At 43.0% G+C, this 25,308-nt stretch overlaps 3 protein-coding genes and 2 long non-coding RNA genes across 5 annotated transcripts; 2 read left to right on the forward strand and 3 right to left on the reverse strand.

Moving 5' to 3' along the window:
* Window positions 1-4,792: 4,792 nt before the first annotated feature.
* tmem208 (transmembrane protein 208) lies at window positions 4,793-9,427 on the reverse strand. Its single transcript, XM_063472517.1, has 6 exons — window positions 9,260-9,427; window positions 7,085-7,180; window positions 6,755-6,814; window positions 6,523-6,659; window positions 5,549-5,633; window positions 4,793-5,463 (listed from the first exon to the last, which is right to left on the reverse strand). Exons 1-6 carry the CDS (start codon window positions 9,263-9,265, stop codon window positions 5,326-5,328), a joined length of 522 nt encoding a protein of 173 aa, XP_063328587.1. The 5' UTR covers window positions 9,266-9,427; the 3' UTR covers window positions 4,793-5,325.
* Window positions 9,428-9,494: 67 nt separating this feature from the next.
* On the forward strand, window positions 9,495-12,861 carry LOC134626567 (stomatin-like). Its single transcript, XM_063472503.1, has one exon. It carries the CDS (start codon window positions 9,606-9,608, stop codon window positions 10,458-10,460), a length of 855 nt encoding a protein of 284 aa, XP_063328573.1. The 5' UTR covers window positions 9,495-9,605; the 3' UTR covers window positions 10,461-12,861.
* Window positions 12,862-13,003: 142 nt separating this feature from the next.
* Window positions 13,004-16,900, reverse strand: LOC134626581 (uncharacterized). Its single transcript, XR_010093829.1, has 3 exons — window positions 16,691-16,900; window positions 14,448-14,643; window positions 13,004-14,359 (listed from the first exon to the last, which is right to left on the reverse strand). It is a non-coding gene; the product is annotated as an uncharacterized LOC134626581 (long non-coding RNA).
* Window positions 16,901-17,900: 1,000 nt separating this feature from the next.
* On the forward strand, window positions 17,901-21,258 carry LOC134626585 (stomatin-like). Its single transcript, XM_063472535.1, has one exon. The coding sequence runs from the start codon at window positions 17,981-17,983 to the stop codon at window positions 18,833-18,835; it is 855 nt and encodes a 284-aa protein (XP_063328605.1). The 5' UTR covers window positions 17,901-17,980; the 3' UTR covers window positions 18,836-21,258.
* Window positions 21,259-21,420: 162 nt separating this feature from the next.
* LOC134626605 (uncharacterized) lies at window positions 21,421-25,293 on the reverse strand. Its single transcript, XR_010093832.1, has 3 exons — window positions 25,104-25,293; window positions 22,861-23,056; window positions 21,421-22,772 (listed from the first exon to the last, which is right to left on the reverse strand). It is a non-coding gene; the product is annotated as an uncharacterized LOC134626605 (long non-coding RNA).
* Between the last annotated feature and the right edge of the window lie 15 nt (window positions 25,294-25,308).

Here is a 25,308-nt window from a genome sequence, read left to right on the forward strand (position 1 = left end):
ATTTTTACATATTACAGTACATTTTTTTCAAACTGTTTAAATTGCTTTTTATATTTGTGCTGTTTTATTATCAGCTTGTCAAGCTACGAGGACATTTGCTACAACACGCATCCAGGTAATACACGGTGTCACAAAACATAATTTGGCGAGCATTTTTTTTAACAGCGTGTACAAGTTTTGACAAACTCTGCGTGTAGTTTATTGTACGGTGAATTATTTATGATCAATTTAGCTCCAGAGGAGAACATTCATCACAATCTTGACGTTTCTGCTATTATGCTGATTTGTAGGCCTATCCTCTCATAACCTCCGATACATGTACGTACAAACGAAGCACTTCATGTGAGTGATGTTTCTCTAAATCAAAAATAACATGAGGCCAATTTCACAGTGTCTGACAGTGAAGTATTTTATCAGGAGATGGCAGTTTCATGGGGTTGCTAAGGCCAGCGAGTGCAAAATACAACCTGAATGCTCTAAAGCATTCATTGTGTGCAATGTGTGATAATTAAATTAGACTATAAACTGATATTATTAAAAAGCTTCTCCTCAGTATTTTATTCCTCAGTATTTTACCTTCAGGCCCTGTTTATTATTATTTTTTTATTGTTTTTGACCTGCGTTCAAGTATCATCAGACCATCGAACAAAAATATTGCAAAGCAGGCTACTGTTTTATTGCACTCCTTCCTTGTCAGAGTCTGGCACCTGCTTTGCCCACAGTACAGCTCAACTGCCAATAATTTGGTTGGTTGATGGTAGCAGCAGGTGTAGCCCCGAGCCATTAGATGAGGTTCAAATTTCAACCACGCCGTGTTTCAGAGCAATAGAAGGCTTGATAAAGAGGTTTTTTCATATCTAGTAAAAAATAAAACAAAAAAAAAAAATTTTCAGGAATTTTCAGGACTTGTATAAAGAAATGTATTCGGTACGTCTGTGGGTTAGTCCAACGTCACATCTTATTTTGAAATGTGCGCTTTGAAATATGAGAAAACATCCACTGTGCAGCAGCTCCCTGGACAAAAATACCATGCTGATGTCAGAGGTGAGAGGGAAACAAGCATGAGTACTTCGAGATGATTGGAAGTTAACAGTAACTTAAATAACCACTTGTTACAACTAATGTACGCAGAAGACCATCTCTGACGCCCAACATGCCGAACCTCGAAGCAGATGGGCTAGAGCAGCAGAAGACCACACCTGCTGCAACTCCCATTAGCTAAGAACAGGAAACCGAGGCTACAGTTCACAGTCAGAATTTGGTGAAAGCAACATAAAAGCATAGATCCATCCTACCTTGTATCAACAGTTCAGGCTGCGGGTGTTGTAATGGTGTTGTAATGGAGTTCTTAGCACACTCTGGGCCCCCTAGTACCAAATGAGCACCGTTTAAATACCACAGTTTATCTGAGTAGTGTTGTTGACCACGTCCATCCTTTTTGAGACCCATCTTCTGCTGGATAACGCTCCATGTCACAAAGCTCAGATCATCTCAAACTGGTTTCATGAACATCACAGTAAGTCAGCTGTATTTAATTGACCTCCAAGTCACCTGATCTCAACCCAACAGAGCTCCTTTGGTTTGTAGTTGAACAGGAGATTCACAACTCCTGACAAATCTGCAGCAACTCCCTTATTTCATCTTGATGCCATCATGTTTACATGAAATGTTTCCAGCAACTTGTTGAATCGGTTTCATTATCATTAAATAATTAAAAAAGTCTTGAAAACAAAGAGGCAATCCACAACTAGCAAGATGTACCTCATAAACAGTGAGTGTATGTTAGAGCATTTTTCAGAAAGAGCTCATGTTTAAATAAAGAGCATCACTGAGTCCTACAGCATGTTGTGAGTTCTTGAATAACTTTAGTTTTAGCTGTGGCACTTATGTCATGGTTTTACCTGTTTTCTGTCAGGTGACAAACAAGCTGGCAGGGAAATCAGAGGGGTGGTCATCTCTGATGGACTCTAATGCTCAAGAACACAGAGTTGTGTTTCTCTTTAGAAGACAAGGACACCTTTCTTAGTTGTAACAAACAACTTCCTGGCATAAACCAAAACGAAGTCACTACCATGATACGTGTTTTTGTGTGTGTGTAACAGTGTCTGAGACAGATGTATGTCCCCGCAACATGAGCATTACAAGCACACAAACAAACCGACACACCCACGCAGAGTCAAATGCAGCAGGAATTCTGGACGGCCTTTTAAGGCCACGGCGGGAGATGTTAACGCTGCCTCGCCGGTGACATCTTTATGCTCAAAGATGATTCTTATTAGGAAAAGAAATCGCAGCGATCGTAATCTAAGTGAAAAATTAGCGCCATAAACCTCGAGCCGTCCGCAGTGTGTGGCTCGGTTTAGTCAAAACAAGACTGGACTACACCCACAGCTCTGCCAAACACACTGAGAGCTCTGATTCTGTTTACACAGCGGAGGCTGAATGCTCAAGGAAACACACTCAACATCGCGTGTAATTGCTTATGTAAGTGATTCTCTCGCTTGACTTCAAAGGCGAGGAGAGCCGCAGTTCAAAGGTCAAAGGCTCGACTGCTGCCCGAATGCTCCCAATTTCCTGTTTCGTCTAGTGGCGTGAGCCCAAAGGGAACCAAAATGTGATGGCCACCTTCTGCTCAAGGCAAGGAGTCAAGAAGCTCCATTTGTGTCTGCTCATCCTTCTGTTAATCTCATGATTGTTGTTGAGCTCGTGGTTTTTTCCTTTCCTTTTATTTAAAAAAAAATTAACTCTCTGAGTTTATGATGGGTTTAAGCCTTTTAAAGGTTATACCATACAAAGTTACACAAGAAGCCTATGGAATGCAGCTTTAACTCCCTTATTTCATCTTGTCAGGATAAACCCTGTTTTACTGCCACGGTAAACAACATCCTCGCTCTCCCACTCTTTTCCCCCCCCTTCCATCTTAAATCAGCAGCTGCGATAGGGATGTTCACATGCAGCACTGTGCTTTTTTCCATACTGTTGCACTTTACAGTAAAAAGCAAGACGACTTCATGTTATAGAGAAAAGGGGAAAGTTTGAGCCTGCATAAAAAGACGTTTTCCTGTCTGTCTCAGGTTTCTCGCTGAACTCGCTGCACGGTTAGAACGAACACCAAATTTCGGTACATCTTATTATAGAAAGCACAACAGTCAGAAAACACAAAGTACACATGCAAGCCCCTTTGGGGGGGTGGGGTTATGTGCGTGTAAGTGGCCCCGGCGCTAAATTACACTGCAACATGCTCCCTCTCAAAGCCCACATCTGGGATTGGCCTTGACAACTGGATGCTGTGCTGCTCTAATTTTGGTTACTTTTGTTTATAACCCTATAATAGAGACAGTACAGGACCACAGGGTTGGGATGAAGGAGGACAGGACACAGGCAAAGTAAAAGCAGTTATTTTAAAAAAGCCTGTGGGGACACTGACTTTTTAGGAAAAGCATGAAGTTATATAAAAAAATAAAGCTGGTTAAAGTCATTTTTTGGGGGGGTTGTTTTGTTTGTAGATGCTTTTCTCTTCTGTTTCCTTATAAAAGGATTCGCACCATCACAGCAGTTCCCCGTAAAACCCGAGAACTGCAGGTCGTAGCTTGTTGCGTTGGGTAAGCGTGAACAGAACAACAATGCCAATCTGTAATTACACTGGAAGCAGATCAGGGATTTGCCAGCCTACTTGCTCTCTTTGGAGTTTCAACATAATCACTAAATTCACTTTACTAGCAACGGTTAGATGGTGCAGAGCAGGCTTTTAAATTAACAGCATCTCATTTGTCAATTGCTGCTGACTCGGGTTACATTTTTTCAGTCCTCTGTCGTCCAGCTTTGGTGACAGTGTGGAAACTGTAACCTCAGTTCTTAGGACAGTGTGATCTTCTGCTGATGTAGTTTGTGTGCATCCAGGTTCAGTGTTCACTGTTCGGAGGTGCTCTTCTGCATACCTATGTTTTAATGAGTGGATTTCTGTGTTCAGCTCAGCTCAAAGCTGTCTGGCCGTTCTCCTCTGACCTCTAACATCAAGGCATTTTCACCCAGAGAACTGCTGCTTCCTGGATACTTTCTCTTTTTCCAAACATTCCTATAAACTCTACAGATGGTTATGTGGGAAAAGTCTAGTAGATAAAATCATCCCTGTTGCCCGTTCTGATGTTTGATTTGAACTTTAGGAGGTCCTCGACCACGTGTCGAGCTGTTGCCATGTGATTGGCTGATGAGATATATTCATTTACAAGCAGTTGAACCCAATTAACCTAATGAACTCACTGGTGAGTGGATGGAGTTGAGAACAAGCTTAAAAACACACTGTATTATAGTAGATTAAGCTTTAAAATAAATGGATGTCATGTGGACAATAGGACTGTTAGTTGTTTTATATAAGAGTTTCTGTAAACTATTTTTCTCCTCTGCCATTTAACAAAATGAATTTGTTAATTTAATAATCCGTATTATAACCGACCATTACAATTACTCATGTTTTTCTTTGTCTAAACTAGGCCAGGGATATTTGATTGCAAATGACCGTGTCCTATGTGGATCATTTGGCTTCAACTTTTGCCAAACATTACATTTTTCTTCTTCGCGGACTGATTTTAAAATCTGACATTTCTCTTTGAGTTACATTTTAAACCCATGAAACATTTGAGAGAGTCTGTCAGGTTTATTTTCACCAAAACCAAATTTTAGTCTCGTAAGGAAACTGATAATCATCTCTCAATCCTTTAGTCGCGTTTAAGCCAAACATTGCGTCTGCAAATAAATAAAATCTTAAACTCGAGACACTGAAGGAAGATTTCTTTTGTTTATTGCAAAATTGTTTCAATTTTCTTATTAAAACTCACTGGCATTCAGTTGATTTGACGATAACAATAACTCATAAACATCTCTTGATTCTCCGATGAATGCTCACAGTTTTTGAAAAATAAAACAAACCGTGCACCACAATAAAAGCGGCACTAACAGATTCAAAAAAATTTGGACTCATCTTCTTGCCGTGTAACTGAAAACTAACTCACTGTAACTCAAACCTGCATGGGACAGCGCAGCAGCATTGTGCAACAGCAAAACCCCTAATCTCTGCCTGGGGACAAATTACATTTGGGCTGTAATATTATCTAAATAAGGAATAATTTGTTTCATAACTTCGGGAGAAAACTCAATCACAGGAGAGAGCAGAAAGAAAGCAAACACGGAAAACGAGATTCCACAAGATCAGATCTGGATTGAGTTTAATTTAATAACTAAATTTCTTCCTGAATAACTTATGAATTCCTCGCCATCTTCTAGATTAGATTCTGCGTATAAAAATACTGCTTCGCCTGCTCTGCAGCATCAGAATCGTTTCATCTGCCTGCGCTCTTGTCTTCTCTGCTTCTTCTCGTTCACCTCCTCCGGCGCCGACGGGCTTTCTGCCATAAACCAGGGGCCCAGGAAGTTTACCCACAGCAAGTACAGGGCACGGGCCGGGGCCTGGCACACACACAGAGGACAAACTTAAATTATGGCGTGTGTGGAAAACAAAATGAAAAGAAGTCGGGACTACAAAAGCTCTTACCAGCAGCCAGAGATACCAGAAGTAAGAGGAGATGGTGCTGAGCACTTGCACTATGGCTGTGAGCAGGATCACGTCCTTCAGGTGCCTAAAACCAGAATTAATCATCACTGAAAAAGAACATGTGACCACAGCAAAGGACACAGAGCTCTCATCAGGCCGCCTGGACCTTTGCACACGTGCCACGGTTCAGGTGGTTTCCAGCAAATGTTTCACCTCGGGCTCCTCGAGGCGTTACAGTAAAGCCACACGTTCACAGTCTCATCTTGGAGTCTCGACATGGAGTACAACCACATGAATATCTTTTGGGTTTTTTTAAAGTACAAGCGTGTTACTGGCAACAGTCCTGACCTCAGGCGCCACCTTCAGGCCTGCACACTGGACTCTTCCGATGTTTTCATCCACAATGAGGTTCCTCCTCACAAAAAAGTCAGGTCGGGCAGACACAGAGGTTGATGATTTGTGATGGACAATTTAGAGGTCCATCACCACTAGAGATTCTCTATTGATGTCTGGAGAAGACAGCGTTGTACGGGACAGCAGCCACATCTAAATCCGGTGAAGCCTTTGCTTGAAATGGAACTACTTTTATAAAACGCTCAAAAAGATGAAGGAGCACTTTTTAATCAGACTATAGCATCAAGTCAGTTAAAAGTTGTGGGATATTGATCTGGTCAGGATGTTAATCAGTTTCAGCTGCTTTGGTCTTTATGAAATTATCAACAGGTGCACTTGAGGGGCGACAATGAGACTCCTTTCATTTTTTGAGCAGTATATTAATCGTGTCATTTTATTTTTTTCAAAGACAAAGATGCTGTGAGAGCTCACGCATGTTGTTAAGTGGAAAAACACCGAAAACCCTGTTTAGTTTCCACAATGCACAAGTAGGACAGATATACCACCGCACTTCAACAAAAGCTGGAAATGCCTCACACACCTCACTGGACGGTGTGAGACATCTTGGAGAGATGACTTACTCTGCCATTCCCTGCTCCATGTTTAGGTCTATCCCTCCGTCCAGGAGACTTCCGTCGTCAGCAAACGCCGGCTTGGCCATGGCTGCCATGGAGCGGTAACTCCCGACGTACACCGCCAACGCGAACACGAGCAGCAACTGCCAGAGGAGTCGTAGAAGAGGTTTAAAGCCAGAAACATTAAATCTATTTGTGGACATTCACAGTTTAAATTATGGTCTTTAAATAAACTCACCCATGTCCAAAATGTGGACGAACTGTAGAAAACCAAGAAATTTACAGCGGCGTATATCGCCTGCAGAGGAGCACAAGAGACCTGCGATAACTATTTCAAACAAATGATGAATTCAAAATTTAAAAAGAAAATCTGAAAAGTACCTAAATTATTATAAAAACACCCAAATCCTACAGTCAGGACAAACTGACATTAGATCTGAGTGTCCCAAATAGTCAAAGCCTCACAAAATGAAGTGTGAACACACTTTGATCACCTACAAATCTGGAGACCCTGTAAAGGTCTTAAAACATGACTGAAAACATCCAAAAACAACACGGAGCCTCTTACATTCGCTCCGAGGATGACTCTCGTGTAGAACTTCAGAGTGGCTTCATTCTCCTCGTAGATCTGCTTCTTTCCCTTCGTGCCAACTTTACCTTTGGGCTGATAGTCAAAACACAGAGGGCAATGAGAGCATCACCATACACATCCAAGCATTTTAATTAAGGCAGGCGCAAAAGCTTTCAGATACTTCTTTCTTACTGTATGGTGTTTGGCTGGATCTATCAGCTTCTACCATAAATATCTGAAATAGAAGAACTCAACTCATCTAAAGCACCACAAGAAAGTAACACAGTGGTTGTTCCACAGGCCCCACTTACATTTGGACATAAAGCATATGGACTATATTTCTTTTTCCCCCAAATCATGTAAACACTTTAAAGCACACTGTCAAGCGTTTCCAACGCCTTACAGTTGTGCTACAATATTAGTTGTACGATTTACAAATGCATGAGCATACACTCAGAATGTTAATTCACTTCTTCAGTCCATTAAATAAGATGTTACTGTGATATATAAAAAAACAAAATTAGGTTTAAAAAGTGCGTCCTACAGAAGGAACACAGATTAAAGTTTCCACTCACATGAAACCTTTTCATTGTGTTTTCAACTGATGATATTTGACATGATGCACAACAACTAAATATCAGTGTAGGGGTACAGTATCAGTAATGAATGAAGTGTGAAGGTTTTAGCAGATAAATGTAAACGTCTTTGTCAAGATCAATTTTGTCTTCAATGTAAAATGTGATTTTAATGCACATTTTTATGTGATTACATTGAAAGTTTGCCTTTGCTCTGTTTATTGTTCCCTCTGCAAAAATACAGGCCCAAATCAAAAGATGTTTAAATGCCTTGTTCTTCATCTGCTTCCGCATCATCTGCCTCCATCTCACCCTATCCCTAGCATCCCCCTTTATCACACCAACCCTCCGTGCGTCCTCCTTCACTACATCCATGAATCTTCTCTGTGCTCCTGCTCTTTTCCTCCTGCCCGGCAGCTCCATCTTCAGCATCCTTTATTAAATATATCCTCTATACATGCCCGAACCATCTCAGCCTTGCTTCTCTAACTTTGTCTCCAAACTGCTCGACCTGTGCTGTAACTCTGATGTACTCATTTCTAATCTTGCCCATCCTGGTCACTCCCAATGAAACTCTTAGCATCTCCATCTTAGACACCTCTACCTCCTGTCTTTTTCTCAGTGTCAGCAGGTCTCACTATCATCTTCTAGACGCTCCCTTTTACGCTTGCTGATATTCTTCAGCCACAGATCACCCCTGACACTCATCTCCACCTGCTCCACTCTCTTCTTCACCTCTCTCCGTTGCTTTGGATGACTGACTCCAGGTATTTAAACTCATCTACCTTCAGTATCTGTCTGATACAGGGCAGTGCGTCAGCAAGAAGGTCCTGCGTTCAAACCTTTTGGCTGGCTGGTGCCTGTCTGCATGAAATGCTTCTCCCATACTGCCGATACCAATTCTTTTAACCTGTACAGGCAGCTTATGTAGGGGAGAGCAGTGTGTCGTGATTTATGACATGAATCATCATCAATTTGCATATTCTGAACACATTTTAATGACCACCAAATCACTGTGATTTTTACTTAGTAAAATGAGTTAACACAACAAAACACACCTTTCAGTTTTTCATGTATTTTGGGGACCTGGAGTGTAAATGTGCCTGTCTCTAAAGCACTTTGGGCCAGCTTCTGTGGTATAAATGTGGCCATAATGTGTAAATAAAATAAAACAGACATGGGACTCAAAACGAAAAGGTTCAGACATTTTTTCATAGTGTATGTTTGAGGTATTTCTCTCTAATTTCCCCCCATAATTATGATAATAATTTAACACAGCTGAACTTAATCGTATAGAAACAAAGTATCCGCGCTAGTATCCAACACCAGCGTTGGTATCGATACTCCCGATATCTGGATCGATCGCTTCCACCTCTACTGCATAGCAGCACGCGTTAACGGAGCCGGGTGGGAGAGATTAAACGTGAGGAAGTGACAGAAATCAGATTCTTGTGTTTATTTTGTTTTCACACCATCGCAGAACAAACCGCAGGCTTCTGATGCTCTCTGCAGCTGAGTCGGTGCATCAGCTGCGGTACAGCATTGAGGAAATGTGGAAGTGAATTAGTCAGCTCTGCCGCATGTGTGTGTGCCTCACCGCCATTCGCTCTCCGGACCGGTGCTGCTGCTGCTCTCCTCCGCTGCCGTCTTCTTGGACATCGACCTCCGAGCCGCCGCTGCCGCTCTGCTCGTTACTGCATTAAACCCGTGTGCCGTCCAGACTCTTGAAACACATCAGCACTCACGGCTTGTGCGGGGAATGGCAACACATCCGGCGCACGATTATGCCATCATCAGCTCCATTTCCGTCTCCTGCGTCTTTGCGTAATCGTTGTGTAGTTTTTTTCTGTTTGTTTTTTTCAGGAGTGCGCAGCAGCTGCTCCAGTAAACTACTGCCATCTTTACCTCAGCTTCACAGTTAGTTCAGATTTTGGACCCAGACAATGGCTGGCGACAACGAGGAAACCGCCCTGAAAGAAGCCAGGAGACGCGAGCGTCAGGTAACTTTGGAGAATACAGACTCGGACATTGGGTTTTGCGGCTGGCTGCTGGTCGGCCTCTCCCTCCTCCTCGTGCTGCTCACCTTGCCCTTATCTATCTGGATGTGCATCAAGATCGTGAAGGAGTACGAGAGGGCCATTATCTTCCGCCTGGGGCGCATTTTGCGCGGTGGAGCCAAAGGACCGGGTTTGTTCTTCATCGTGCCGTGCACCGACAGCTTCATTAACGTGGACATGCGCACCATCACCTTCGACATCCCACCTCAAGAGGTTCTGACCAAAGACTCGGTGACAGTGAGCGTTGATGGCGTGGTCTACTATCGCGTCCAGAATGCTACCCTGGCTGTGGCCAACATCACTAACGCGGATGCAGCCACGCGCCTGCTGGCCCAGACCACCCTGAGGAACGTGCTGGGCACCAAGAACCTGGCCGAGATCCTGTCCGACCGCGAGGAGATCGCGCACAGCATGCAGTCCTCACTGGATGACGCCACGGATGACTGGGGGATCAAGGTGGAGAGGGTGGAGATCAAAGATGTGAAGCTGCCCCTCCAGCTCCAGAGAGCCATGGCGGCTGAGGCAGAGGCGAGTCGCGAGGCCCGAGCCAAGGTGATCGCCGCCGAGGGGGAGATGAACGCGTCGCGGGCGCTCAAGGAGGCTTCCCTGGTGATCGCAGAGTCTCCGTCCGCCCTGCAGCTGCGCTACCTGCAGACCCTCAACACCATCGCTGCCGAGAAGAACTCCACCATCATTTTCCCGCTGCCGCTGGAGATGATGCAGGGCTTCATCAAACACTGAGGAGGCTACAATCCACACACTAACACAACACGCATCACCTGACACATTACACAGTCTGTCCCTCTGTAACCTTCAGGTAACCGAGGTGGGCTCATTTTCAAGGTTTCCTATTAATAAGCCACGAATTATTAGTGTGGCACAGCTGATAGAAAGTTGTGTGGGCTTATTTATAACACTGCTGGTGTGGGTTTTATTGTGAATTTCCACTTGTGGTGTTTTGCAGTGAACCATGGCAAACACACCTACAGCAGCTCGTTTTACTGCTGTAGAAGCCTTGAGGCAAAGCCTAAGCCAAACCCCTTTCTTACATAGCAGGGATTGAAACCCATAATTAATTATATTACGGCATTTTACAAGATATGTCACAAATGAACACAAATAGAGTCATTATAAAAAAAAAGCAGTCATAAATGACTCCAGTCTGTCATTTCCATAGCTCTGTGGCTGTAGAATTAAACCACCAGTGCTAAGATGATGCTTGGTGAGTTGCTCCCTGTGGTTTATAATACACTGAATTGAGACGGCATTTTTATTTCCTTGTTTCATCTGAACCCAGCCCGCCGCGTTTAACCAGCAGCAGCACTCGCACATAGATCAGGAAATAATAACTGTATTTTCTTTTAGCAAAGCAAGTTTGCTCACTTTGCTTTGCTCTGTTTAGCTGACCAGCCTCAGCTCTCCATCAGCTCTTGTCCATTCAGCATGCTCGCTCAGTCAGTCCAGAGCCAGAGGTGCCAGACGGCCAGCAAAATCTCCAGCGGCTGGCTCGGCGTGCCTGCCAATAGCTGACTGCTGACTGAATTCATAAATTGTGTATGAGCCTTAAACCAAATCAGCGAGAGTGCAGTTTAACTCTTATCTTGTTACATTTTTGTTACAAATTTAGAAATTGTGAGTTTAAGTGCCTGATGTATATGTGGTCTATAGCTGCACACACACACACACACACACACACACACACACACACACACACACACACACACACACACACACACACACACACACACACACACACACACACACCCTGGTCCATATATTTCTCAGCACTGTTACAGCTGCCAGCATCTCAGTGCTGCAGTTATTTAAAGTGTTTTCATTATATAAGTATTCTGACTGTACTGCCTGTTACTATTGCCAAAACCTTACTGAATGTGTTTTTAGACTAATTTAAGTGTAAAACTCAGACTAACCTTAGACCTGACATCATCGTTGTTACCTTTACCTTTAGTCTCTCCCGCTTGTTGTATGTGATTGTGAGGATGAAGGACAAAAAGCTGACATGTTTGTGTGAAATGTTGAATTTGGGCTTCAAACCTTGAATGCTGTGAATATTGTTAATGTAACGTATTCCTGCCGATGCTGAACTTTACTCCACTGACCATGAAGAAGCAGGGAGTCGTGTTAGAATAAGCTGGTCAGAAAGCGAGGATCAGTCAGAGTTACCAAGTAATTATACAGAAACACACACACACACCTTTTCTCTAGTTGCCACCATACTACTACATCATAAGCTGAAACAAGTCGATGGTCGCTGGACTTGTGTGTTTACTCTAAACTCTCTAATGATCCACAGCATGTAACGGGTGGACAAACGGTTCAAACACCCACAGATTGATCTGACACAGTCAGAAGGTGGGCCTGAGCAGCCACAACTCAGTACATGGCTGTCAGTTGTTTCTTTTATTTTGTTCATCCCGTCAACCTGTGTGGCTTCATTGTCTGCTTAGGTGAAGCAGAGGCTGTAAATCTTACAACCAAAGGCCTTAACGTACTGACATGTATTCATTTTACAGTCCAGTATCACTCTATGCACTTCTATACAAAGTTATCTGAAGAAGTTACTTTGCCTATTTTATTTTTTTTAATGATATTTTTATCACTTGCGCTCTTTGTGGGTGTAACAAAAGCCAAATACTAGCCTTTGTATTAATCTGTATTAATCTGTAGTATATCTGCAGTTTGCATGTGTTTCCCTCTTTTTAGCATTTCAAGAACAGAGTTTCTAAATGTAGCTTGCATTATTTAGTCTGTCTGTGAACAAGCAGTGTTTTATATATAGAGCCCTGTGAAGTTTATTATAGTTTTGCTGTTGACTCACGAAGGGCTCGGCTTTGTGGGACAAACAGGTTTAAGTTACCTGTCGCTGCAGGATACAAAGGCTGTGACATTATACTACAGTAACTTTTAGCTCTCTTTTTTTTTGCTGTTACAGTGAAAGAGGAGTATCAGATGCTGTGGAGCTTATGTTAAGTCAAAACGTGTGTTGAAGTTGGATTCAGGATTATTGTTGGTGTTTGCTTTGCTGTTGTTGGTAGCTAACATAATTTTTGGTAGTTCGTTGATAAATGTATGATTTTTGTCTGAGATCTGTATATGACAGGTAAAGGTGACAAATAAAGATCTGACTGAAAAGCAAGTCTCATCATTTGGCAGCTGTCTTCAAACACAGTAGGGTACTAAACTGGACAATTATTATGAACAACTGTATAAATTAGCTTTAATTTAAATGATCATCGGTACAAAAAAAATTTTTTTGATTGTTTTTTTTTATTAAAAAAACATCACATTCACTCACCAGCCACTTTATTAGATACATTTCACCAGCACTGGGTTGGACCCTCTTACTTTCAGAGCGTCTTTAATTCTTCATGGCACAGATTCAACAAGGTGCTGGAAACATTTCTCTGAGATTTTGGTTCATGTTGATGTGATAGTGTCACACAGATTGGTTCATCCATTGCAGCAGAAATAGAGACTCCTGAGATCAGACTCGTTTCCACTCTTCTGTTGTTCAGTTAGTGAGTCCATGTGAACTACAGCCTTGGTTTCCTGTGGCACTCGGTGTGGTCTTCTGCTGCTGTAGCACATCTTCAAGGTTCGACATGTTGTGTGTCCACAGATGCTCTTCTGCATACCTTGGCTTTAACAAGTGGTCTACATTTTTGTCCGGAGAACTGCTGCTCATTGGATATTTTCTCTTTTTCAGGCCATTCTTTGTCAATCCCATTAGATCAGCAGTTTCTGAAATACTCTAACCAGCCCCTCCAGCACCAATAGTTATGCCAGGTTCACTCACTTAAATCATCTTTTTTCATCATACTGATACTCAGTTTGAATTTCAGCAGGTTGTCTTTGCCTTTGCTGGCCTATGTTTAGGTCATTAGATGTTACATTAATGAGCAGTTGAACAGATATTATACCAATAAAGTGGCAAGTGAGTGTCAAATTTGCTAAAAAAACAAACAAAACAAAAACAAAAAAACACGACTTTAATAGTTGGATGAACTTTCCCCCAAATGTTTTATTTTTCTCTTTGGAAGTTATTCTTCCACCAGCCTAGCTGTTCCTAAATTCTCCGACTAATTTGGATTCTTAGAGTGCCAAACCTCCTTTCTGTAGTTGAAAGTGAGTTGCGAACCATGGACACGGGGTTCCATCTGCTGGCCATTTCTAGAAGTTGCACTAAAGAAATAAATAAATGAATAAATACATTTAAAGCAGAAACGATGTTTACAATAGTTTTGCTGTTCAAATATTGTATTTGGTTTTTATGGGGTAAGGATATATGATTTTTTTTTCTAGAATTTTATGTAATAGTTTAAAATGCCACAGTGCTGTCAGGGTCTCCTACATGGGGTGGGAGATGTTGCACAACAGAAATGACAGCTTAGCCACCATTCTCCTGTCACTCAGCACCTCCACTGGGTCCAGAGAGCATCCTAGAACAGAGCTGGCCCTCCAGTCTCTTCCTGTCCCCAGCAGAGATGCTGCCGCCCCAGCAGACCACACCGTAAAAGATGGCTGAGGCCACCACAGAGTCATAGAAGGTCTTCAGGAGTGGGCCCTTCACTCCAAAAGACCTGAGCCTCCGCAGCAGGTACAGCCTGCTCTGTCCTTTCCTGTAGAGGGCATCTGAATTATAAGTCCGGCCAGTTTATTGTTCAACACCAAGGTACCTGTAGCTATCCACAGCCTCAATGTCCATACCTTGAATGTTGTTTAGTGGTTGCAGTGGAGGATGTTTGTGCCTGCAGAAGTCTAACACCAGCTCCTTGGTTTTTCTAGTGTTGATCTGGAGGTAGTTCTGCTGGCACCAGTCCTCAGAGTCTTGGGTCAGTTCTCTGTACTCCCTGTCGTCCCCATCAGTGATGAGGCCGACTATAGCAGAGTCATCAGAGAACTTCTGACAGAAGCACATCCAAGCATTTTAATTAAGGCAGGCGCAAAAGCTTTCAGATACTTCTTTCTTACTGTATGGTGTTTGGCTGGATCTATCAGCTTCTACCATAAATATCTGAAATAGAAGAACTCAACTCATCTAAAGCACCACAAGAAAGTAACACAGTGGTTGTTCCACAGGCCCCACTTACATTTGGACATAAAGCATATGGACTATATTTCTTTTTCCCCCAAATCATGTAAACACTTTAAAGCACAATGTCAAGCTTTCCAACGCCTTACAGTTGTGCTACAATATTAGTTGTACGATTTACAAATGCATGAGCATACACTCAGAATGTTAATTCACTTCTTCAGTCCATTAAATAAGATGTTACTGTGATATATATAAAAACAAAATTAGGTTTAAAAAGTGCGTCCTACAGAAGGAACACAGATTAAAGTTTCCACTCACATGAAACCTTTTCATTGTGTTTTCAACTGATGATATTTGACATGATGCACAACAACTAAATATCAGTGTAGGGGTACAGTATCAGTAATGAATGAAGTGTGAAGGTTTTAGCAGATAAATGTAAACGTCTTTGTCAAGATCAATTTTGTCTTCAATGTAAAATGTGATTTTAATGCACATTTTTATGTGATTACATTGAAAGTTTGCCTTTGCTCTGTTTATTGTTCCCTCTGCAAAAATACAGGCCCAAATCAAAAGATGTTTAAATGCCTTGTTCTTCATCTGCTTCCGCATCATCTGCCTCCATCTCACCCTATCCCTAGCATCCCCCTTTATCACACCAACCCTCCGTGCGTCCTCCTTCACTACATCCATGAATCTTCTCTGTGCTCCTGCTCTTTTCCTCCTGCCCGGCAGCTCCATCTTCAGCATCCTTTATTAAATATATCCTCTATACATGCCCGAACCATCTCAGCCTTGCTTCTCTAACTTTGTCTCCAAACTGCTCGACCTGTGCTGTAACTCTGATGTACTCATTTCTAATCTTGCCCATCCTGGTCACTCCCAATGAAACTCTTAGCATCTCCATCTCAGACACCTTTACCTCCTGTCTTTTTCTCAGTGTCAGCAGGTCTCACTATCATCTTCTAGACGCTCCCTTTTACGCTTGCTGCTATTCTTCAGCCACAGATCACCCCTGACACTCATTTCCACCTGCTCCACTCTCTTCTTCACCTCTCTCCGTTGCTTTGGATGACTGACTCCAGGTATTTAAACTCATCTACCTTCAGTATCTGTCTGATACAGGGCAGTGCGTCAGCAAGAAGGTCCTGCGTTCAAACCTTTTGGCTGGCTGGTGCCTGTCTGCATGAAATGCTTCTCCCATACTGCCGATACCAATTCTTTTAACCTGTACAGGCAGCTTATGTAGGGGAGAGCAGTGTGTCGTGATTTATGACATGAATCATCATCAATTTGCATATTCTGAACACATTTTAATGACCACCAAATCACTGTGATTTTTACTTAGTAAAATGAGTTAACACAACAAAACACACCTTTCAGTTTTTCATGTATTTTGGGGACCTGGAGTGTAAATGTGCCTGTCTCTAAAGCACTTTGGGCCAGCTTCTGTGGTATAAATGTGGCCATAATGTGTAAATAAAATAAAACAGACATGGGACTCAAAACGAAAAGATTCAGACATTTTTTCATAGCGTATGTTTGAGGTATTTCTCTCTAATTTCCCCCCATAATTATGATAATAATTTAACACAGCTGAACTTAATCGTATAGAAACAAAGTATCCGCGCTAGTATCCAACACCAGCGTTGGTATCGATACTCCCGATATCTGGATCGATCGCTTCCACCTCTACTGCATAGCAGCACGCGTTAACGGAGCCGGGTGGGAGAGATTAAACGTGAGGAAGTGACAGAAATCAGATTCTTGCGTTTATTTTGTTTTCACACCATCGCAGAACAAACCGCAGGCTTCTGATGCTCTCTGCAGCTGAGTCGGTGCATCAGCTGCGGTACAGCATTGAGGAAATGTGGAAGTGAATTAGTCAGCTCTGCCGCATGTGTGTGTGCCTCACCGCCATTCGCTCTCCGGACCGGTGCTGCTGCTGCTCTCCTCCGCTGCCGTCTTCTTGGACATCGACCTCCGAGCCGCCGCTGCCGCTCTGCTCGTTACTGCATTAAACCCGTGTGCCGTCCAGACTCTTGAAACACATCAGCACTCACGGCTTGTGCGGGGAATGGCAACACATCCGGCGCACGATTATGCCATCATCTAGTGATGCGCGAATCATGAACGAATCGTTCAATACTCGAGAATCACTTTACTGACTCATGAATCATGATTCACAAGCCCAACTGACTCACTGACTCATCCCTGTTGCTGTTAGCAGCAATATATCTAGCTTATAATTAAAATTGTGGAGAAAAACACAACATCCAGTATCTTAACAAAAACATTTCTGCTCTGAACTGGAAGAAAAAACCCTGAGTAGAAGCTCACATCAAGACAATAGCTCCTCGGTTCACAGTAGCATCGCTCTGCTAACATGCTAACAGCACATTTGAGCTACTCACCCCCTCCTTTCCTGTGCTGAATCATAGAGCCAGCGAGTCACTCAGGACTCGCTAACCCCCTCCCTCCTGTGCTGAATCATAGAGCCAGCGAGACACTCAGGACTCGCTCACCCCCTCCCTCCTGTGCTGAATCATAGAGCCAGCGAGTCACTCAGGACTCGCTAACCCCCTCCCTCCTGTGCTGAATCATAGAGCGAACGAATCACTCACTCACTCACCCCCTCCCTCCGGGCTCACAGCTTCTTCTTCTTGGTTGGCAACCAATGTTAAGGCGCATTACCGCCCCCTGGCTCACGGCTCAGTGGACATTTAGATGAGAAAATATATACTTGACACATTTAAGGAAAATACTAATAAAATAAAAATAAACAAGATAAATGTTCCCTTTAGAAATTTTTTTGCTCTTTTTTGCTTTATAAAATAGTTGTTTTCTTTTAGAATCACTCATCTTAGCAGTAGGATTTACATGAAAAGAGAAAAGAAATTACGTTTGAGTGAAAATGTACATTTTTTGCACTCTCTGGTCAACTGACTCAGTGAATCAAATGACTCAAAAAACCCGATTCACTTTGGTGAGTGACTCATTAAAACTCGATTCAGTAAAAAGAATCAAATTTACCATCACTACCATCATCAGCTCCATTTCCGTCTCCTGCGTCTTTGCGTAATCGTTGTGTAGTTTTTTTCTGTTTGTTTTTTTTTTTTTTTCAGGAGTGCGCAGCAGCTGCTCCAGTAAACTACTGCCATCTTTACCTCAGCGTCACAGTTAGTTCAGATTTTGGACCCAGACAATGGCTGGCGACAACGAGGAAACCGCCCTGAAAGAAGCCAGGAGACGCGAGCGTCAGGTAACTTTGGAGAATACAGACTCGGACATTGGGTTTTGCGGCTGGCTGCTGGTCGGCCTCTCCCTCCTCCTCGTGCTGCTCACCTTGCCCTTATCTATCTGGATGTGCATCAAGATCGTGAAGGAGTACGAGAGGGCCATTATCTTCCGCCTGGGGCGCATTTTGCGCGGTGGAGCCAAAGGACCGGGTTTGTTCTTCATCGTGCCGTGCACCGACAGCTTCATTAACGTGGACATGCGCACCATCACCTTCGACATCCCACCTCAAGAGGTTCTGACCAAAGACTCGGTGACAGTGAGCGTTGATGGCGTGGTCTACTATCGCGTCCAGAATGCTACCCTGGCTGTGGCCAACATCACTAACGCGGATGCAGCCACGCGCCTGCTGGCCCAGACCACCCTGAGGAACGTGCTGGGCACCAAGAACCTGGCCGAGATCCTGTCCGACCGCGAGGAGATCGCGCACAGCATGCAGTCCTCACTGGATGACGCCACGGATGACTGGGGAATCAAGGTGGAGAGGGTGGAGATCAAAGATGTGAAGCTGCCCCTCCAGCTCCAGAGAGCCATGGCGGCTGAGGCAGAGGCGAGTCGCGAGGCCCGAGCCAAGGTGATCGCCGCCGAGGGGGAGATGAACGCGTCGCGGGCGCTCAAGGAGGCTTCCCTGGTGATCGCAGAGTCTCCGTCCGCCCTGCAGCTGCGCTACCTGCAGACCCTCAACACCATCGCTGCCGAGAAGAACTCCACCATCATTTTCCCGCTGCCGCTGGAGATGATGCAGGGCTTCATCAAACACTGAGGAGGCTACAATCCACACACTAACACAACACGCATCACCTGACACATTACACAGTCTCTCCCTCTGTAACCTTCAGGTAACCGAGGTGGGCTCATTTTCAAGGTTTCCTATTAATAAGCCACAAATTAGTAATTATTAGTGTGGCACAGCTGATAGAAAGTTGTGTGGGCTTATTTATAACACTGCTGGTGTGGGTTTTATTGTGAATTTCCACTTGTGGTGTTTTGCAGTGAACCATGGCAAACACACCTACAGCAACTCGATTTACTGCTGTAGAAGCCTTGAGGCAAAGCCTAAGCCAAACCCCTTTCTTACATAGCAGGGATTGAAACCCATAATTAATTATATTACGGCATTTTACAAGATATGTCACAAATGAACACAAATAGAGTCATTATTAAAAAAAAGCAGTCATAAATGACTCCAGTCTGTCATTTCCATAGCTCTGTGGCTGTAGAATTAAACCACTAGTGCTAAGATGATGCTTGGTGAGTTGCTCCCTGTGGTTTATAATGCACTGAATTGAGACGGTGGCATTTTTATTTCCTTGTTTCATCTGAACCCAGCCCGCCGCGTTTAACCAGCAGCAGCACTCGCACATAGATCAGGAAATAATAACTGTATTTTCTTTTAGCAAAGCAAGTTTGCTCACTTTGCTTTGCTCTGTTTAGCTGACCAGCCTCAGCTCTCCATCAGCTCTTGTCCATTCAGCATGCTCGCTCAGTCAGTCCAGAGCCAGAGGTGCCAGACGGCCAGCAAAATCTCCAGCGGCTGGCTCGGCGTGCCTGCCAATAGCTGACTGCTGACTGAATTCATAAATTGTGTATGAGCCTTAAACCAAATCAGCGAGAGTGCAGTTTAACTCTTATCTTGTTACATTTTTGTTACAAATTTAGAAATTGTGAGTTTAAGTGCCTGATGTATATGTGGTCTATAGCTACACACGCACACACACACACACACACACACACACACACACACACACACACACACACACACACACACACACACACACACACACACCCTGGTCCATATATTTCTCAGCACTGTTACAGCTGCCAGCATCTCAGTGCTGCAGTTATTTAAAGTGTTTTCATTATATAAGTATTCTGACTGTACTGCCTGTTACTATTGCCAAAACCTTACTGAATGTGTTTTTAGACTAATTTAAGTGTAAAACTCAGACTAACCTTAGACCTGACATCATCGTTGTTACCTTAAAACACTTATGCCAATGTGTACAGTAGTTGGACTTTAGTCTCTCCCGCTTGTTGTATGTGATTGTGAGGATGAAGGACATAAAGCTGACATGTTTGTGTGAAATGTTGAATTTGGGCTTCAAACCTTGAATGCTGTGAATATTGTTAATGTAACGTATTCCTGCCGATGCTGAACTTTACTCCACTGACCATGAAGAAGCAGGGAGTCGTGTTAGAATAAGCTGGTCAGAAAGCGAGGATCAGTCAGAGTTACCAAGTAATTATACAGAAACACACACACACACCTTTTCTCTAGTTGCCACCATACTACTACATCATAAGCTGAAACAAGTCGATGGTCGCTGGACTTGTGTGTTTACTCTAAACTCTCTAATGATCCACAGCATGTAACGGGTGGACAAACGGTTCAAACACCCACAGATTGATCTGACACAGTCAGAAGGTGGGCCTGAGCAGCCACAACTCAGTACATGGCTGTCAGTTGTTTCTTTTATTTTGTTCATCCCGTCAACCTGTGTGGCTTCATTGTCTGCTTAGGTGAAGCAGAGGCTGTAAATCTTACAACCAAAGGCCTTAACGTACTGACATGTATTCATTTTACAGTCCAGTATCACTCTATGCACTTCTATACAAAGTTATCTGAAGAAGTTACTTTGCCTATTTTATTTTTTTTAATGATATTTTTATCACTTGCGCTCTTTGTGGGTGTAACAAAAGCCAAATACTAGCCTTTGTATTAATCTGTATTAATCTGTATTAATCTGTAGTAAATCTGCAGTTTGCCTGTGTTTCCCTCTTTTTAGCATTTCAAGAACAGAGTTTCTAAATGTAGCTTGCATTATTTAGTCTGTCTGTGAACAAGCAGTGTTTTATATATAGAGCCCTGTGAAGTTTATTATAGTTTTGCTGTTGACTCACGAAGGGCTCGGCTTTGTGGGACAAACAGGTTTAAGTTACCTGTCGCTGCAGGATACAAAGGCTGTGACATTATACTACAGTAACTTTTAGCTCTTTTTTTTGCTGTTACAGTGAAAGAGGAGTATCAGATGCTGTGGAGCTTATGTTAAGTCAAAACATGTGTGTTGAAGTTGGATTCAGGATTATTGTTGGTGTTTGCTTTGCTGTTGTTGGTAGCTAACATAATATTTGGTAGTTCGTTGATAAATGTATGATTTTTGTCTGAGATCTGTATATGACAGATAAAGGTGACAAATAAAGATCTGACTGAAAAGCAAGTCTCATCATTTGGCAGCTGTCTTCAAACACAGTAGGGTACTAAACTGGACAATTATTATGAACAACTGTATAAATTAGCTTTAATTTAAATGATCATCGGTACAACAAAAACTTTTTTTGATTGTTTTTTTTATTAAAAAAACATCACATTCACTCACCAGCCACTTTATTAGATACATTTCACCAGCACTGGGTTGGACCCTCTTACTTTCACAGCGTCTTTAATTCTTCATGGCACAGATTCAACAAGGTGCTGGAAACATTTCTCTGAGATTTTGGTTCATGTTGATGTGATAGTGTCACACAGATTGGTTCATCCATTGCAGCAGAAATAGAGACTCCTGAGATAAGACTCGTTTCCACTCTTCTGTTGTTCAGTTAGTGAGTCCATGTGAACTACAGCCTTGGTTTCCTGTGGCACTCGGTGTGGTCTTCTGTTGCTGTAGCACATCTTCAAGGTTCGACATGTTGTGTGTCCACAGATGCTCTTCTGCATACCTTGGCTTTAACAAGTGGTCTACATTTTTGTCCGGAGAACTGCTGCTCATTGGATATTTTCTCTTTTTCAGGCCATTCTTTGTCAATCCCATTAGATCAGCAGTTTCTGAAATACTCTAACCAGCCCCTCCAGCACCAATAGTTATGCCAGGTTCACGCACTTAAATCATCTTTTTTCATCATACTGATACTCAGTTTGAATTTCAGCAGGTTGTCTTTGCCTTTGCTGGCCTATGTTTAGGTCATTAGATGTTACATTAATGAGCAGTTGAACAGATATTATACCAATAAAGTGGCAAGTGAGTGTCAAATTTGCTAAAAAAACAAACAAAACAAAAACAAAAAAACACGACTTTAATAGTTGGATGAACTTTCCCCCAAATGTTTTATTTTTCTCTTTGGAAGTTATTCTTCCACCAGCCTAGCTGTTCCTAAATTCTCCGACTAATTTGGATTCTTAGAGTGCCAAACCTCCTTTCTGTAGTTGAAAGTGAGTTGCGAACCATGGACACGGGGTTCCATCTGCTGGCCATTTCTAGAAGTTGCACTAAAGAAATAAATAAATGAATAAATACATTTAAAGCAGAAACGATGTTTACAATAGTTTTGCTGTTCAAATATTGTATTTGGTTTTTATGGGGTAAGGATATATGATTTTTTTTCTAGAATTTTATGTAATAGTTTAAAATGCCACAGTGCTGTCAGGGTCTCCTACATGGGGTGGGAGATGTTGCACAACAGAAATGACAGCTTAGCCACCATTCTCCTGTCACTCAGCACCTCCACTGGGTCCAGAGAGCATCCTAGAACAGAGCTGGCCCTCCAGTCTCTTCCTGTCCCCAGCAGAGATGCTGCCGCCCCAGCAGACCACACCGTAAAAGATGGCTGAGGCCACCACAGAGTCATAGAAGGTCTTCAGGAGTGGGCCCTTCACTCCAAAAGACCTGAGCCTCCGCAGCAGGTACAGCCTGCTCTGTCCTTTCCTGTAGAGGGCATCTGAATTATAAGTCCGGCCAGTTTATTGTTCAACACCAAGGTACCTGTAGCTATCCACAGCCTCAATGTCCATACCTTGAATGTTGTTTAGTGGTTGCAGTGGAGGATGTTTGTGCCTGCAGAAGTCTAACACCAGCTCCTTGGTTTTTCTAGTGTTGATCTGGAGGTAGTTCTGCTGGCACCAGTCCTCAGAGTCTTGGGTCAGTTCTCTGTACTCCCTGTCGTCCCCATCAGTGATGAGGCCGACTATAGCAGAGTCATCAGAGAACTTCTGACAGAAGCACATCCAAGCATTTTAATTAAGGCAGGCGCAAAAGCTTTCAGATACTTCTTTCTTACTGTATGGTGTTTGGCTGGATCTATCAGCTTTTACCATAAATATCTGAAATAGAAGAACTCAACTCATCTAAAGCACCACAAGAAAGTAACACAGTGGTTGTTCCACAGGCCCCACTTACATTTGGACATAAACATATGGACTATATTTCTTTTTCCCCCAAATCATGTAAACACTTTAAAGCACAATGTCAAGCTTTCCAACGCCTTACAGTTGTGCTACAATATTAGTTGTACGATTTACAAATGCATGAGCATACACTCAGAATGTTAATTCACTTCTTCAGTCCATTAAATAAGATGTTACTGTGATATATATAAAAACAAAATTAGGTTTAAAAAGTGCGTCCTACAGAAGGAACACAGATTAAAGTTTCCACTCACATGAAACCTTTTCATTGTGTTTTCAACTGATGATATTTGACATGATGCACAACAACTAAATATCAGTGTAGGGGTACAGTATCAGTAATGAATGAAGTGTGAAGGTTTTAGCAGATAAATGTAAACGTCTTTGTCAAGATCAATTTTGTCTTCAATGTAAAATGTGATTTTAATGCACATTTTTATGTGATTACATTGAAAGTTTGCCTTTGCTCTGTTTATTGTTCCCTCTTCAAAAATACAGGCCCAAATCAAAAGATGTTTAAATGCCTTGTTCTTCATCTGCTTCCGCATCATCTGCCTCCATCTCACCCTATCCCTAGCATCCCCCTTTATCACACCAACCCTCCGTGCGTCCTCCTTCACTACATCCATGAATCTTCTCTGTGCTCCTGCTCTTTTCCTCCTGCCCGGCAGCTCCATCTTCAGCATCCTTTATTAAATATATCCTCTATACATGCCCGAACCATCTCAGCCTTGCTTCTCTAACTTTGTCTCCAAACTGCTCGACCTGTGCTGTAACTCTGATGTACTCATTTCTAATCTTGCCCATCCTGGTCACTCCCAATGAAAACTCTTAGCATCTCCATCTCAGACACCTTTACCTCCTGTCTTTTTCTCAGTGTCAGCAGGTCTCACTATCATCTTCTAGACGCTCCCTTTTACGCTTGCTGCTATTCTTCAGCCACAGATCACCCCTGACACTCATTTCCACCTGCTCCACTCTCTTCTTCACCTCTCTCCGTTGCTTTGGATGACTGACTCCAGGTATTTAAACTCATCTACCTTCAGTATCTGTCTGATACAGGGCAGTGCGTCAGCAAGAAGGTCCTGCGTTCAAACCTTTTGGCTGGCTGGTACCTGTCTGCATGAAATGCTTCTCCCATACTGCCGATACCAATTCTTTTAACCTGTACAGGCAGCTTATGTAGGGGAGAGCAGTGTGTCGTGATTTATGACATGAATCATCATCAATTTGCATATTCTGAACACATTTTAATGACCACCAAATCACTGTGATTTTTACTTAGTAAAATGAGTTAACACAACAAAACACACCTTTCAGTTTTTCATGTATTTTGGGGACCTGGAGTGTAAATGTGCCTGTCTCTAAAGCACTTTGGGCCAGCTTCTGTGGTATAAATGTGGCCATAAGGTGTAAATAAAATAAAACAGACATGGGACTCAAAACGAAAAGATTCAGACATTTTTTCATAGTGTATGTTTGAGGTATTTCTCTCTAATTTCCCCCCATAATTATGATAATAATTTAACACAGCTGAACTTAATCGGATAGAACCAAAGTATCCGCGCTAGTATCCAACACCAGCGTTGGTATCGATACTCCCGATATCTGGATCGATCGCTTCCACCTCTACTGCATAGCAGCACGCGTTAACGGAGCCGGGTGGGAGAGATTAAACGTGAGGAAGTGACAGAAATCAGATTCTTGTGTTTATTTTGTTTTCACACCATCGCAGAACAAACCGCAGGCTTCTGATGCTCTCTGCAGCTGAGTCGGTGCATCAGCTGCGGTACAGCATTGAGGAAATGTGGAAGTGAATTAGTCAGCTCTGCCGCATGTGTGTGTGCCTCACCGCCATTCGCTCTCCGGACCGGTGCTGCTGCTGCTCTCCTCCGCTGCCGTCTTCTTGGACATCGACCTCCGAGCCGCCGCTGCCGCTCTGCTCGTTACTGCATTAAACCCGTGTGCCGTCCAGACTCTTGAAACACATCAGCACTCACGGCTTGTGCGGGGAATGGCAACACATCCGGCGCACGATTATGCCATCATCAGCTCCA

The sequence above is a fragment of the Pelmatolapia mariae genome, linkage group LG1, assembly GCF_036321145.2.
Source record: "Pelmatolapia mariae isolate MD_Pm_ZW linkage group LG1, Pm_UMD_F_2, whole genome shotgun sequence".
Taxonomy (NCBI): domain Eukaryota; kingdom Metazoa; phylum Chordata; class Actinopteri; order Cichliformes; family Cichlidae; genus Pelmatolapia; species Pelmatolapia mariae.